We start from the raw sequence: 16,868 nt of genomic DNA on the forward strand, positions 1-16,868 counted from the left end.
TCCTTTTCTGCAACACCTTCTATTGTAAGCTCACTAGCTTTAATCTGAAATAAGATGCTCTGTATGCCACATCAACAACATAAGAAATATCACCCATTTGAACCTCCAATCCTTGCTGTGAAGAAAATGATTGATTGTTTTTAGCCACAGCACTTGCACCACTTGGGATGAAATGTTATAAGCAAATATTTAATGTTTTGATATGTTGCACAATAAAGGGTTATGTGCAAAAGGTAAAATCAGCCTCTGCTCATATATTCAACTGATGCACTTCAGTGACATATTTCATGATCACATCATGTTCTTTGTGATAATAATACAGCTATTATTGGGACAAAGAGCATAACAAACAAAGCCTCGTTATGAGTATAGTGAATAAAGGAACAAACTATCCACAGTTACCCTGATTTCCGCTATCTTTTTGAACAGCCTGATATGTGAGTTGATCTGGGGGCATGTGATTCCCCTTAATTGAATTTGGTATGGTTTACAAATGTTATCCACAGTAAGTCAAATCTGAAGAATGATTTCCTGCAGCCTGTAACTTGTGCAGAAGGATGTATACCATCGTTAACTCCCCTCTGCACAAGGAGTATAGATTATGCTTTACACTCCTTGTGGGATTTTACTGCACTTCATCATCATATATTCATATAGTGTTATGATATCTAAAAAGGACAAACTGTGTTCTTAGTTGAGCATCTACTTATGACAGTAGACCCTATGGGACCAACTCCTCAAGCAGTATAAATAGTGTAGCTGCATTGACTTAAATGGAGCTGTGCTGATTCAGAGCAGCTGAGGATGGGGCCCTAAATATCACAGTTAGTATTTTCATTATATTCTGGGGAACATTGCTGTAAACAACACAGCTATGCATTGCACTCTGGAACTGTAGTGCCTACTTTTCCTTTTCCTCTTACACTATTTACTAGAATATGGTGATTTCATTACATAATGTATTTCAGTTTACCAAGAGCCACCACTGCTAGAGTGTGCTAATAAAGAGCCATTATTAACTTGATGGAGCCATGCTTTGCAGTAAAATATGCCATCAGCTCACATTAATTAATTAATTAAAAGCAAGGCTGTGCTATTGAGTTCTGATCTCAGAAATCCAACCCAACCACTTACACCTGTGTTTGATTTAGTTAGACAACTAGTTTCCACAGAGTGAAGTGTTGCTTTGGGCTAGCAAATTATTGCAGATCCAACTTGTTGCCAAGGATACGTGTATGCTTTCTGAATGCCTGGATTGTGCTCAGCACCATATAATAATGGATAAGAAGCGTAAATGAGTACTTTCCCTGATGAAATAAGATACTGTGTACTGTCTCCCAGTGTGACTAGTACTCCCATGTGCTGTTCAGATATATACCTTCCCATTGCATATTTAAATTAAAGATTGTAATGATTCAGCATATTTGATATAAATATTTGCCCCTGAGAAGAAGAGAATTTCCATAGGGATTAGCCAGAGGAGATTCAGCAACATCATGTCTTCACAACGTCAGGAGCTCCCTGGGATCTGCACAGCCAATGTTCCTGAACCTTTCTTTATACTGAATGGGGCTGGACATTTGTCTGGTTGGAGATATGGACAGTAAGATGGAGGTGAGGCAAGTGGGATAAGGAAGAAGGAAGGAGTTAATATCACAGTTTGGAACAAATTTAATTACCTTCCTGGTTCTGATCCACTAAGCCTCTACATTCTGTTTGTTCTATCTGTTCCCTCTGAAAGACTCATTTTTTCCATGGTGTCCTTAAGAAGTCAGTTAATAATACTGGTCTACAATTTTTGAGAAGTCGTCTGCTTCAGAGATAAAATTTGATATTTATTATGTATTTTGATGTGCTGAATTCAAATATGACAATTAAAACAACTGATTGGCTACTGTTTCTAAGATATTTAAATTTTTACATTTTATGTCTATGTATATTGTGTAGATAGTAGAGTTTTAATCATAAATTGTAAACCTAGGTCTTTTCATGTGTTTATGGTTGCTTTACATGATAATATTTCACCAGTCCTGTTTATGTAACACTTTAAGAATCAGCAAAAGGGTTACATAAATAAAATGTATTATGAAACAAAAGGCAAAAAACTATTATGTGCATAGTTTAGTCCTATTCAGTGTCTACTCAGTGCTTCTTGGCTTGTCTCTTGTATTCATTAAATGGAGCATCTCTTGTCACTGTCCAGCAATAGTCTCCAAGCATCAATGGGCTCCATTTGCCCTGATAGCCTGCCAGGAGATTCCACTGCTGTAGTCTGGAGCCCAACCGCTCTGCCTTACTCTTGAGTAGTTCCAAAACCCTGACAAGGTCATTCAGTTCACCTTGTGTTATGAGGTGTGGTTCAGAGGAGGAGGATGGGAGAAAATGTGGGTCCTGTGACATTGATGGTTCAGGACCAGAAGTTTCATCCTCTTCCTCTTCCTCGTCTGACTCAAGTGAGAATGATTCTGGTGCATCAGGAACCGGCAGTCCTTCTCCATGGGGTCTGGGCGTATAGCTGATGGAATGTTTGGATAATGCACAGTCCACTTTTTCTTCTTTGACACACCTTTCCCAACTGGAGGCACCATGCAGAAGTAACAATTGCTGGTATGATCTGTTGGCTCTCTCCAAATCATTGGCACTGCAAAAGGCATAGATTTCCTTTTCCTGTTCAATCACTGGTGAAGATTTGTTGCACAAGTGTTGCAGCATATATGTGGGGCCCACCTCTTGTCCTGATCTCCAATTTTGCAGCCAAAATAAAGGTGATAGGCTTTCTTAACCATAGTGGTTATATTGCGCTTTTGTGATGCAAAAGTCACTTCACCACAAACATAGCAGAAGTTATCTGCACTGTTCACACAAGTACGAGGCATCTCTGCTCACTTTGGCTAAACAGAAATGTGTCCCTTTGCAAATCAAACACTGACAAATAAGAGAGCACAACACTGTATGATTTCTAAGGCTGATATAGGGCAATTTGTTCAGCAGAGTGACGTAAGCTTCATTATGATTGCATCATCCATGACTACTAGGAATAACATGATGCAATTCATATCATGTATGACGCAATACCAGCTTCAGATTGCATCATTCATTGTTTTGCCTAAAAAGCAAGTACTGTCCAAACCCCGTCATAGATTTATTCATAGATCCAGTCAAAGATGTATTTTAGTCATTTCTGGTTTAAATTGAGCTCCCTTCCCTTTATAACTCACTTATCCTCCGCCATTCCCAAGTCAAGGGTCGTATATACTGACCCAATAGCACATCTTGAAAACTAGAGCCAATCAACAATTTTAAGCATCATTTTCGTTCTTAGTGACCCAGAATTAGTAAAGTTGGACTACTCTTATTTCAGAAGCATTTTGGCTGTAGAGCAGTGTAATTACTATTTATTATTACTGGAGGGCATGACTTGAACAAAGATGTGCATATGCCTTAACGGAGTAGCTGGGTGATTTTTATCGCTATAATACCTCCTCACTCATCTCTCCCTACTGTTTGTTTCCCTACTCTTCTCACCCTCTCCAGTACTAGACTGTAAGCTCATCAAGTCAAAGTCCGTGTCTATTTCTTGCATCTGTAAAGTATTTGTAAAGACATGGGTTTCTGAAACAGTGTCCATTTGGTCTGCATTGGGCCTGGAAAATGTAAGCAGAAGATGCTTCTTCAGCACACCCAGTTCTTTGCAGTATTTTTTGAATTTTACTTGCTTTGATGTCAGTACTGATCCTCATACCGTGTAATTTTTTAAAGCCTAATTTACAAAGGTACTTAGGTACCTAAAGATGCAGATAGGCAGCTAGTAGAATTTCCAAAAGTGCCTAAGGGAGTTGGGTGCCTAAACTGCTTATGTGCTTTTCTAGATCCCACTGGGGTATAGCTAATAATTGGGCACCTAAATATCTTCGTAAATCTGGCCCTTAATATTTAAGATATGAATTTACAAATTCTTCAGTGATTGAGCAGCTCTCCACTGGAACTGTGCCAGGGATGAACTGCCCTCTTGACTCTGAATAAGCTTAACCCAGGAACCAGAATTTATTTCCTGTTTCATGCCAAATCCTCAGATGGCTTCTCTGCTCTGGTCTAGACTAGGAAAAAGGTGCTTTTTTCAATCAAGCTTTAGCAGATCAATTTATAGCCTAAGGTTCTGCCTCAGCTATAATTAACATATTTGAATGAAGCTAAAGTTAAACTGTACTGACATTTGTGTTAAATGACATTGCCAATTGAGTTAAACTAGCTTGACTAAGATAAATAGACTGAATAAAATACCTTTGTCCTCGCCTAGACAAGCCTCAGAGATTAGCATTTGTGGTCCTGTTTTGACTCAAATTGTTGACTTCTGCCAGTTGAAAGTGTGGCAGGAGGTTCTGATTCAGCCACCTGCCTTCAATCAAGATGAGATTCAGATCGCAGTCCATTGGCTCAAGTCTGGGAAGGCACCAGCAGTTTGTAACATCACCCTTGAGTTGCTAAAGACAAATGAGAGTATTGTTGTGATGGGGCTGCATAGATTCTTCCAGCCAGTCTGGTGCACTAATATCATCCCCCAATAACTAGAAGAAGAGTATTATTTTGGGTCTGTTCAAAACGAGTGATAAATATAGCAATTTTAGAGGCAAAGGGAAGTCTTTGCTTCTGAGTCGATGTGGCAAAGGCCGGGATACTTACTGTGGCTTTCGACATAGTCATCCCACTCTTGATCAGATCTTCACCTTGAGATAACGTTTTGAGAAGATGGTTGAATTTAATAAGCTCTGTGCAGCATTTTTTATAGACTTCCATCAGGCCATTGATTCAGTGCATTGAGCAAGTGTGTGGCATCTGATAAGGCAACTTAGTGCCCCTGGGTTGATAGAGTCATTGATAGAAGAGGTTTGTAATGGAACAGAAAACTGTGTTTTAATTAACGGTAGATATGTGACATGGTTTCCTATATTCAAGCGAGTTTGGCCAGGCTGCATCTGAATGTCTAGCCAAACCATCTTGAAGACCTAATGAAATATTGACACAGGTGGGGCTCTCTCTCTCCAGGAAGGTTATGTTCCTTTGAAATTTACCTAGATTGTGATTTAACTCCAGTTAACTGATCGCCAGTTAATGGAAATTCACTAACACATTTATAAATGGTAGTCCAGATGCTCCGCAAACATTTGTATACTAGCCTAAACCACAAATGTTTGTGTCTTAAAGCAAATGTATGTAGATTATCAAGACTTGTTTATGTAGCTGTGTTAATTTACTCAGCAATCAATTAACTCTTGTTAAAATAGGGCCACAAATTTTAGTCTAGACATAGCCTAAGGGCCTATTTTTCTATTTCCCTGCACATTAAAGAGTCAATTATATCATTGCCAAATGGATGTAGAACGCTGCCAACTTAAAGTGCTACTGATTTACTCATTTTGCCCTAATATAATGACTGCATAAGATACAGAACAGAAGAGAATCAGGCCCTAACTGTACATCCTGAGGGTGCCAACATTCATGATTAAACAGGGTAAAATTTAAAGATAACTATATTAAGTAAATACATTACCTAACACTAGAAATTAGATTTTATTCTGGACTTCTTTGCAACTGTAGTTGATGCATTCTATGGAACATAAATTAAGGCACTCTTCCCATTCTACAGAGATTCTCCACAGCAATAGACTTCCCATTAAATCCTCTCCTAAAGCATAAAATATTCTTAAATATAATAAGATATGTTTATGTCAGAGAGATGTTTGTTTTGCACCTAATTCAGAATTACAAGGAGTATACATATGATGCTTATTAGTAGAGCTGCTCAGGAATTTGTCAAGAAACACCAGTTCATCAAAACCAAAACTGTTTGTGAAACAAGTTTGGGTTCAACAAATTTCCCAGTGCTGAGAAAAAAGGTTTCTGAATTGTTGAGACATTTTGTTTCAACATTTTCTCAATTTCAGTTTTCTGGTTCAAGACTTTTCATTTCAAAATGTAAGCTAATTAGACTGAAAAGAGTTTCAAATAGGGTCAAAATCAAAAACATTTCTAAATTATTGAAATCAAAGATTCGATTGACCCAAAATTAAAAAAAAAATGTTTTTCTGTCAGTGTATAGTTTTGAGATTTCACTTTTTCATCCTGATTTGAGCTGGGAAAATTTTTTGAACTTTTGAAAATATTCATGGGACAGGAAAACTGTTTCCCACTCTCTCTACTTATCAGCAAGAGCGATTATAGAATGTGACCTAAATAAAAAAGGCATTTCACAGTGCTATATTATTGCAGCCTGCATACAGAGAAATTGCACAATGCATGTAGGTGTTATACTCTGCAGTGTTTTGAAATAATGTAGCCCATAGCAAGAATTACAATATTGTGTTGACTATGCCAGTTGCCAAATTATTTGGCATGGCAGGCAGGGAAAGACTGTCTCTAATTTATGTAACAGATTTGTAATGTACTTCTTGGTAATCCTAGCTGCACCTATGTTTCAATAAATTTGGAAATATACAAACAGTTTTGCATGCCTGGAAATTCTTCAATCTATTGCTCCATTCCAGGCAAACCAGAAAGGCAAAACAGGAATCACAGTTGTAGCTGACGCTGGCAACTGGCTCATAGTTCTGTTCTTTACAGAGTAGCAAACCCTGGTGAATTTCAGATCTCTGCATAAGTGATGGCATTGTCTTCAAGTTCTGAGCAGGCACTGAAAGAGATAATAACCTACCCTTATTATAGGAAACCTCATGTAATTGTCTGGAGTCGTCACAAGTCATTTTCAAACATTCAGCTCCTCCCTGATGCCAAGTGAACAAACAGGGCCAAGAGAAAAAACTCCCAACAGCAATGGCAGGGAATATACTGAAGAAATTGGCCTCTGAATTAGATTCTAAGTCCTTGTTCCCAGATACTATGTCTGTAGCAGTTAGAAGATCCGGTCTTTGAGGTTCCTGAGCCAGGTAATTCAGACATCAGCTTGACCTTGTTCCTTGAACTCCTGATCACTCCTTCAGTGATTTAAGCGCTAATGGCAGACGCAGAGGTTAGTGAGCAACAAACAAGCAAACACAGTGGAGAGGAATCCCTTAACATTAAACATTTATATATTAAATAGAGATGTGCAAATAACTGTTTGTTTTTTTTTTAATTTGGTGGCTGAACTTAAAAATAATTTAAAAAATATTGTTTCTGGTCAAACTCAATGTTTAGTTTAACCTTAAATGAAATGTTCTGTTTTCCTTTCAGGTTTTGTTAACCCTTTTAAAAAAATTAAATTACAGTAAAATTCTAAACAAAAAGATGTTTGGAATTGAAAAATGGAAATATTTCATTCTGAAAATGTCAGAACAAAATATTTCCATTTTTTTCTTTGAAACAATTCAGTGAATTCAGCCAGAATTCACAAAATGTTTCAGTTGACCTGAATCTGCATTTTTTCAGTGAAAAAAATTTTGGATGAAGAATTTTGCCCAGCTCTAATTTTTAGTCAATACAAGCTGACAAGTTAAAGCATTTCTGTAATTCAGTTTGGAGCCACTTTGATTCTGCCAGGAGAAAAGGTTAAGGACCTTTTTCACATTAAAGGATACTCCTTTCCCCCAATGCCTTGTGAAGCTGCTAAATACCCCAATGTCCCTTGATACCCAGCTGCCCCATGTAGTAGAGCGGCGCCGGGGCTCAACCCTCCTTGCGGGCGGAGGGGAGCCACACCGGCCCACTGTGCTCCGTCGACTTGGGGCCCGTCCCTTGCTGCGGGGCGGAGTGAACCCACAACACTTAGCAAGTGGCCCAGGCCCTTAGGCAGGGCGGGGCAACACATACAGTCTAGGCTCAGGCCTCGTCAGTGAGGCTGAGCACAGGGGAACAGCATATAAGTACGCCCAGGCCCTTGGGCAGGGTGGGGCAACACACACAGTCTAGGCTCAGGCCTCGTCAGCGGGGCTGAGCACAGGGGAACAGTATATAGCTTCCCCCGGTCAGGGGAGGGGGAGTCTGACACCCTTGAAGGGGTGGCAGGGGGAACGCAGGCCCTCTCACTCCACTGCGTTCCAGCCCGGGGCCCTAGTAGTGGTCAACACCGCTAGTGGTCAGTGGGGGATCCTGACCGAAACATACTGCCATCGGCTCAGGTGAGCCTGCAGCCTGACTGGGGTCGGCTGCCCCCTGGCCACTTCCAACCTCCCCCTCACTGGGTACCTGACCTCTGCCAGCGTAGTCCGGGGAGTCCCAGTTCATGGGTTCCTCAGGGTGTCCAGTGTCGGGAGGTCCAGTCCACTCGTCGGGGTATCGGGTGTCCGGAGGTCCAGTCCACTCCTCGGGGTACCGGGTGTCGGGAGGTCCAGACAGCTCCTCCACAGGCCGACCGCTCAGTCTGCTCCTCTGAGTACTGGCCCCAGGTGAGGTCAGGCCAGTACCTCTCTGGGTACCGGGCACGTGGTAGGCCGGGCCCAGCAGGAGCTCGGGCCCTAGCGTCTGCCTTCTCTGGCAGCCTCCTCCTAACTGAGCGCTGGGGCCAGGCTTTTGTACTTCCGGTCCCGCCCCTTGACTTCCGGGGGGCGGGGACAGGCCGCGGGGCCTCGCCAGTGGCCGCACCTTCTCTGGCCTATGTCCCTCAGGAGCGAGGGGGAGTGGGGCCCCTTCGCTACACCCCACTAATTTCTCTATACTGTATAGAGTTCGGGCAGGTCTACACTTCAAATGCTACAGTGGCGCAGCTGCACTGCTCTAGCACTTTAGTGAAGACATTACTTATGCCGATGGCAGAGCTTCCACCTTTGACGTAGTTAATCCACCTCCACAAGATGCAGTAGCTATGTTGATAGGAGAAGCTCTCCTGTTGACATAGTGCTGTCTACCCTGGAAGTTATGTCGGTGTAACTGCATCGTTCAGGGATGTGGATTTTTCACACCCCTGAGTGATGTAGTTATACCGATGTAAATTTATAGAGTAGACCTGATTCCCCACAGACCCCTGCCTCCCTAGAGTTGAGCAGGACAGCCATGTAGGTCAGGGATCTTGAGGACACTCAGAACAGTTTTAAGCAGTTCAACTCAAGAGGCCTGCAGTTTCTTGTTCTTGGCCAATGCTATTAGGATGACAGCCTAGCCAAAGACTATCATTTATATCCAGCTGTTTTGACCTCTCATGAAGATACAGAAGACCAGTGTCTTTGATAATTCCTTGTCATCAAGTTCATGTGGGATTTGGGCCCTACCATGCTGTCTGCTAATTGGTTATCACTATCTACAATCAGAGGTACTTGGGTTTCAGTGGTGCTCTAAGTGCATAGTTTACACAGGACTTTTTCGGATTCCTTTGAGAGGAAAAGTGCAGTATAAATGGAAAAAAAAATTTTGTTATCATTTATTACTATTTCCTAAAAACCCCATCACTGGGAAGAATAGGGAACTGTGGTTTCAGCATCTCCTGTCCTCCAATCACTGCATCTGCAAGAGAAATCTTCTCCCTTTGCAGTCACCCAAAAGATTCACCTTCCTAGGGTGAGGAAATGGGGGAAAATTCTTTTTGTTTGCAAAGTCAGAGAGGGGTGGAGCTCTGAGTCAGTTTATAAAACAGCTGCTCAGTTGCTTCTGCCGGTTTAAAAACTATAAATACGTCTTAAGAGTGTTGGATGTGGTATTCAAGTGCCATTGGTCACATCCGACTTGCATGTTACAGATACCACAATGGAATTATGTGCCAGTTTACCTCAGGTAAGAAAGCCCCTACGACAAAATAAGATTGCTTGAAATTCCAGCCCACTGGGGTGTGTACAGCACAAAGCAGGTGCTGTTCATCCTGCTTGGTCATTAATTATTATTACATTAATTGTTGTGTGTGGCTCTTTCCAGACAGGGGAGAAGGTCCTTGCTTCAGGGAACTTACACTCTCAATGAGAAATGACAACAGGCTGGGAGGAGGGGGAAACCTCTTTGGAGAGAGAGAGAGATTCACTTACAAAAATATCAGATCACCTGGGGCTTTTTGTGTGTTTCATGTTTTTCTTGTTTTAAAATGTTATTTTAAAATGTGATAAGATTAGCCCCTAGGGAGGGAGCAGGTAGCTGAGATTCAGTAGAAAGCAAGGCAGGTGAGTCTACAGGGAGCAGGTTTACTGTTCCTTTTATAGCCACAGCTGAGAGAATCCGTCATCCTCTGCTGTTTCGTACAGTGGCACTGATGTGGTTTTTGTGCCTACAATCATACCAATTAAAGTAACTAGGGTGTACAAAATGACGTAGTACTTAGTGCACCAGATGAGCATTGCCACATTCTGGGGCTCTGTGATCTACAGCTCTGAATTTGGGCTTTTCAGCCTTTGTTATAGCAGTTACACATTTATAATGGTGAATGATACTGGATGTTGAGAAGTTTCTTTTCAGTGTTACCATTTCCCTCTCTTGCTTCAGGACCTGAATGCTAAGACTAATCCATTGGGAATGGGAGAGGCCAAGGAGAGGAATCTGTGGACAGTGGAGGGGACTGTTGACAATAAGGTACTATAAAAGAGAATTTCAAAATCAAACCATGTTAGGGTTATTTATGCTGGAGGAGGGAAATTGATCATTTGAATAGATCCTTAATGGCTAAGCAATCCCAGCTTCATGAGTGAAACATGCTGATGTTAAACATTTGAAACATTCTTTGTTGATATTAAAGTTTTGTAGCTTTGGTGCATGGAAAATTTTTAGTATCTCTGTTACTTGAAAAGGGATTGGTTTAAACAAACTTTCTAGTGTAAAATATGTATTACTACAGACGAGGACAAATTTACTGCTGGTGTGAGGGGTAATTGACATCAATGAAGTGAAGCTATTTGCACCTTCAATGAATCTGGCACAGTGTCTCATCAGTTTCTCAAATGGTGCAAACCCCAGTTTTATGGATCAGCATTACTTCTGACCTCTGCTGGAGGGAAAGTCATCACAACACAGAACTTCTGGGGGAATTAATACACATTATATTAAATCCTTCAGGGGAAGTCAAGGTACCAGCTTTACTCAAGAAGACATCTTTTCATGCTGGCAAACTCTCCAGTTTTCATCTAGTCTCTAACCTTCCCTTTTGTTGGTGAAGTGTATTGAGAAGGTGATGCTAGTGTCATCCAGAATCCTTGCATATCACTTGGTCCCTGGCTTTAAACCAGGGCATGGTATAGAGACCACACTGGTCTCATTAGTTGATGATCTCCTCTGAGGAATATACAGCGTTCATGTGTCTGTGCTGATTATCCATTTTGGCTGAGGTGCAAATTGGAATTGTTCAAGTTTGTTTGTACCTGCAAAAGTGCTTTTGTTTACCTAAGTGGAGGTTGATGACTGAAAATCAGGCCCTATAAACCAATCTGTTAAACACAGCTCTGATTTATTTGACGTGCCACTTAACTGTAGAATCATAGAAATGTAGAGCTGGAAGGGACCTGGAGAGGTCATCTAGTCCAGCCCTCCGTACAGGCGCAGGACAAACCAAACCTGGATATTTATATTTTATGTATGTTAATATTTAAGACCTAATCCTGCATCTCTGAAGTGAATGGGAGTTTTGCCATTGACTGCAGTGGGTGCTGGTTAATCCATAGTTAGGGTGACCAGATGTCTTGATTTTATAGGGACAATCACAATTTTTGGGTCTTTTTCTTATATAGGCTCCTATTATCCCCCATCCCCTGTCCCGATTTTTCACACTTTCTGTCTGGTCACCCTATCCATAGTACATAAAAGAGTTAAAAAATTGTCCTATTGCTCTCTGTCCATCCACTGTAGAAAACACTTTTATTATGGAGCCTCTGAATGTGGCATGGCTGAATAGATTAAAAATTATATATGTAAATGACAGACTTTGTTAGCAATAAAGGGAATATGCTAACATTGAATAATATTTTCTCAGATCATGAAGGATTTGTCTGGTTTTCTCTTGAATCTCCATGGGCAAATTAGTAGAATTAAGAGAATCTATCTCTAATATGATGGCATTTATTAAACTATTTAGGAAACACCACTTCTTTTTGTCAGGTGGGATCACAAAATATTGAGTTACAAACATCATACTGATTGTTTAAGAAATGTCCACCTCCTGTTCATTAACTGGATGTAATACATTAATATAAAAATAATGCTGCACTTCCCTAGAGTCTTTCATCCACGGATCAAAAATTGCTTTATAAACTTTGAATCAAATCCTTCAAGCGTTCTTTAGGCAAAACTGCCATTGATTTAAATGGTAGATTTGCATTAGTAAAGACTGTTTCATTCCGTCCATTAATTATTTAAGCCCTCACAATATCTTTTGAGATCTCTTGAGTATATTACTTGCATTATGTTCAGTATGTTAAGTTGGAACGTTTTTAGTTATGATTTACTGCCAATTAATTTTGTGTCCTATTTTGTTTTTTTCCTTTCTGGAACCTTTGAAATGGAGGGTTAGTAGTAAGGAAAGTGTGAACTGAATGAAAAGAATAAATAAAATGGGGGAAATGAAGAGGACCCCAAGAAAGGATCAGGGGAGCAATGTGAGAGTTCGGGGGAGAAATGGTAAATCTCACCCTAGGAGATGCAGTCTGGTTAAAAGTAATTAAACAGCTGGGTAAAGGAGATGAAGGATTTTTATGTGAAACAGGGTTAAACATGGTAGTTTCACTTCAGATTTCTGGGGCGAACTCCAAGGGTCCAAACCCAGGTGATTCAAAATTAAAGGAAAGATTCTCACAAATCTCTGTACACTGAAATCACAGAGCTTAGCTCAGTGCTCTCATGCAGTTACAAGACATCACTTCAAAGGAATTAATATGCCATGGGGAGTAGCATAAGGGAGGTATCAAAGTAGAGAGAACCAAAATTGAGATTAGAAGCAACTTGGGGACCCTGCAGTAAATATTGCCTGTAACAGGCTTGAACGCACTAAGAAGAGCTCTGCTGAGAATAGCGGCCACTTCCCTGACTCCCAAACCACATGTGCTGCGCCAGTGGCAGCTGAATCTCAAAGAACTAAAACTGTACCATTTGTAAAAACCTCTTCAATTTTCCCTTTTCTCACCTAAAAGCTATGTGAAAAATCCAGCTCCCAACTAGGCCCTGAATTATACAATCTAACACAACTGGACTTTAGTTAGAAACCAAACCAAGCTCCCCTAATTGTATGAATCTGTGTCTCATATTGTTTTAATCACAGAACCTGGCTTAGATGATTAGTAGTAAAATACATTTGCTGATCATTTTATTATCATACAGAAGTTGCCTGAGCAGGTTGTTCATATGTTAGGTACACCTCTACCCCAATACAATGCTGTCCTCAAGGGCCAAAAAATCTTACCGCATTATAGGTGAAACCACGTTCTACCGAACTTGCTTTGATCCACTGGAGCGCGCAGCCCCACTCCCCTGGAGTGCTGCTTTACCGCTTTATATCTGAATTCATGTTATATTGGGCCACATTATATCAGAGTAAAGGTGTATTTCTCCCTTCCTCCTGACCATTTTGATCTAATAGATAAATCCCACATTTTAACATTCATCCTTGCCTTTTGTATGTTTATTCTGCAGACAGAATCATCTCCTTGTTACTTGCTCACTGTAAGAGTCATAAGGGCGAGGAATCTCCATCAGACAGATGCCTGTGAGTAACTTTACTGATCTAGAGGTTCCACGTAGTTCTGTGCTGGGAATGGTGCTGAGCTGTTCTGCTCCAGGGGGACCTGAACTCCTCCAGGGAAGAATAAGGACTCCTAGATTTCCCCAGTGCCCAGAGGGAATCCACCCACTGCTGCACCCTTTTAAGAGATGCAGCATTTTTACTTTGTGTGCTGATCTAGGGTGAAGTGCCAGAGTGGAGAGGAGCAGACAGGGCAATTGCTTGCACTTATTCCACACTTCTCCTCATGCTCAGAGGGAAATTGAGAAAGCAGTTATTGCTCTCCACTGAAAGCAAGGACTGCAACTGTGTCTGACCTTATTATCAGAGGGGTAGCCATGTTAGTCTGGATCTGTAAAAGCAGCAAGGAGTCTTGTGGCACCTTATAGACTAACAAATGTTTTGGAGCATGAGCTTTCGTGAGTGAATACCCACTTCGTCGGATGACCTTATGTAGGTTGTGCAAGGGTGCGGGAGATTCCTTGTGCTCTCCCCCACACTGTGCCCATATGTTAGGGCCAGGCATAAATTGGTACAATATAGCTGTGTTCCTTCTCACAAGCTATAAAAAATATTCATGCTTTTAAAAAAAAATAAAATAAAAAGCTTAATTAAAAAAATGACTGCTTCATTGTATAGAATGGAAAATCTTCTTTAAACAATGTGTTTATTGTGGCTCTTGTGGCAGTTCTACAAAGAAGAATCAATTTCCTCCTCTTCTCTGTCCCTATTATTTGGACTGGACTGGATATGTTGGACAGACATGAAGACTTTAATTTTATTCAGTGTGTTCATTCACCTAGTGCCAATTAGCATTACATAAATTGCTGTGTTGTCATTTAGCAAGGTTGTTTTTGTTTTTAATATGCAGTAAGCCAATCTGATTGCTATGTGACCCTCTGGCTACCGACAGCTTCAGCCGAAAAGTTCTGGACTAAAACCATCAACAACTGCAAAGACCCAGTCTGGAATGAAACCTTCTACTACAGGATCCAGAGTCAGGTCAAGGTAAGGCCCTGAGAACTTCCTCCAATCTGTGCTCTAGAGCGTTCCTGCCAGGTATCTCTCCTGCAGAAAGGATGCAGGTAATGTTCCTGGCTGGCAGGAAGAGATGCAGAAAGATGTGAAATGACACATCTCGACTCAGAAGTTTGTCATCTTGCACCAGGCTGTGGAAGCCAAATGTATCAGTCAGCCACATGCCTAGCTTTGGGCTGGGGAAAACCCACATTACTTAGAGGTAGAAGATGTTTTTTCAAAGGTAGATCTTTGCATCATTTCCTCATTCCTCCTCTCTCCCACCATACACGCTCTTTCTCTTTCACCCTCTCTTTGTCACAAGATTTTCCCCAGGATTTCCTGCTTTCTGGGCTCTGTGAAAGCCAGAATGCAGACTTTCTAAAATCACTCTCCTCCTTTCCCAGAATGTGCTGGAGCTGGGTGTCTACGATGAGGATGATGTTACCCAGGACGATCACCTCTTTACTGTGCGCTTTGATGTGGCTAAACTTCCACTTGGAGAAAGAGTTCTCATGTACTTTAAGTCTGACCCACAGGTGATGTATGAAATAACAGGGAGGGCTGGGAGAAAGGGACACACTCTCCTGGGTTTTCTGCCTCCGCTACTATTTGGAATGTATTACTGTTTTCCTTCCTGTGTATTGGATTTCCCACCATAGTAGTCTGTCATTCTAACCCGCTGGAAAGGCCTCTTTGCTGTTGCTTCCTCCATTATACTCAAGGGTTTTGCCTCCGCGCTCTTGGGCAATGGAGGCTGGTGAAAGTGGGATGCTCTTTGCAAAGCAGTCTCTTTGATGAGTTTGCCACCAAAGATGACCCTACTGGATATTATTCTCCCCTCCAACGAGTATCACTCAAAGTTCTCTGTCACAGCTTGTTGGCACCAACCCAGCAATTATGAGGTAGTAGCTCTGAGATCTGGAACCAATACTCAATTGTATCTAGTACTAGTTCACGCATAGCTTATAATTATACACTGTGACACTAATTTTGGCACGTGGCTACCTAAATAAGATGTCTAAATTGCACAGCCGATCACTTAAATTGACAACTAGCTGTATAAATTCCTATTTAGAATGCAAATTTGAAAGTCACATCTGGAAAGTTGTATCTTTTTTTTAACAGGTTTCCTAAATGATCACTTGCAATGTAATATACAGCTGGTGTGAAGGGGCAATTAACAGGAAAGCTTAGTATCAAGAGATATAGCAGGTGTTTTATGTCCAAGCCACCTCACTGGCATTGGTACTATGAGTGCTAAGGTAAAGAGTATTGGCTAGGTAGGAGAGATGAGAATATCCTTTGTGTGTTCATGTGGAGAATCTCTGTGTACTTTTCACAATGCCTAGAGAGGTCAAAGCAAAAGGAGCACAGGACTATAGTATTTATATAAAGTATCCCCACACAGACACGAACAGTGAGAGCAGCTCCTGCATTGCAAAATAATGTCAGGTATAGTGGAGGCGTTTTAAGACTAAAAAATAGTGGTAGTCTGCATCTGCTGCAAAAAATTGAAGGTAACTTTGCAACAGCACTTTTTGTTCTGGGGTCAAGTTTATACATGCAACAGGGCTTTTCTGAACTGGAAGCATTATCATGTTGTTCAGGGGTTTTTAATGTTTTTCATATCATGGACCAAACCTGTTGGTGAGACTGTCACATTCACCTCCCAACATCTCAGTCGTGATCCCATTTCTGATCCCAAAACATGCCTTAGAGAGCTACAACAATTGCTTATATGCAAAAGTAATAGTTGGAAAGAATGTAGATATGTTTTTAGCTGTCTTTAATGTGATAAGTGTATTGTCCTTTTAAAAAGACTATACTAATCACACAGAATCCTTTCACTCTTCAATTATTCATCTCCTCTCTTCCCATCTGACCCTCCCACTCTTTGGACATGGTTTCCTGCCAGCTGATCCCCTTCTTCTCCAGGCCCCATACATGCTGCCCTAATTCCAGATTACTCTACTCTATTCTACTCTGCTGCTCTGGGCAGATTGCCAAGTGACCTTGTCCTCTTCCACTGTTCCCCTGCATGTTTCTCAGGGTATGTCTACACTTAAAGCTGGGGGTGTCTTTCCAAGCTCTGTTCAAGCCAGTGCACTAAAAGGAGAATGTACCTACGGAAGCGCGAGCAGTGGGAAATATCTCATTTCCACTGAGTGTAGCTGAATGCAGGTTAAGTTGAACAAGTAGGACTCTATTAAACATTCTGGACTGCTCTGTCCATGTGGCT

General features: G+C 41.2%; 1 protein-coding gene across 1 annotated transcript in view; it reads left to right on the top strand.

Annotated features, from left to right (window-relative positions):
* Positions 1-9,669: 9,669 nt before the first annotated feature.
* LOC127052399 (cytosolic phospholipase A2 epsilon-like) overlaps positions 9,670-16,868 on the top strand; it is a 33,112-nt gene continuing 25,913 nt past the window's right edge. Inside the window, exons 1-5 of the mRNA XM_050955997.1 lie at positions 9,670-9,696; positions 10,393-10,479; positions 13,522-13,594; positions 14,481-14,617; positions 15,034-15,165. Coding sequence (XP_050811954.1) covers positions 9,670-9,696; positions 10,393-10,479; positions 13,522-13,594; positions 14,481-14,617; positions 15,034-15,165 — 456 coding nt within the window. The remainder of the gene's footprint in view (positions 9,697-10,392; positions 10,480-13,521; positions 13,595-14,480; positions 14,618-15,033; positions 15,166-16,868) is intronic.

The sequence above is a fragment of the Gopherus flavomarginatus genome, chromosome 5 (assembly GCF_025201925.1).
Source record: "Gopherus flavomarginatus isolate rGopFla2 chromosome 5, rGopFla2.mat.asm, whole genome shotgun sequence".
NCBI lineage: Eukaryota > Metazoa > Chordata > Testudines > Testudinidae > Gopherus > Gopherus flavomarginatus.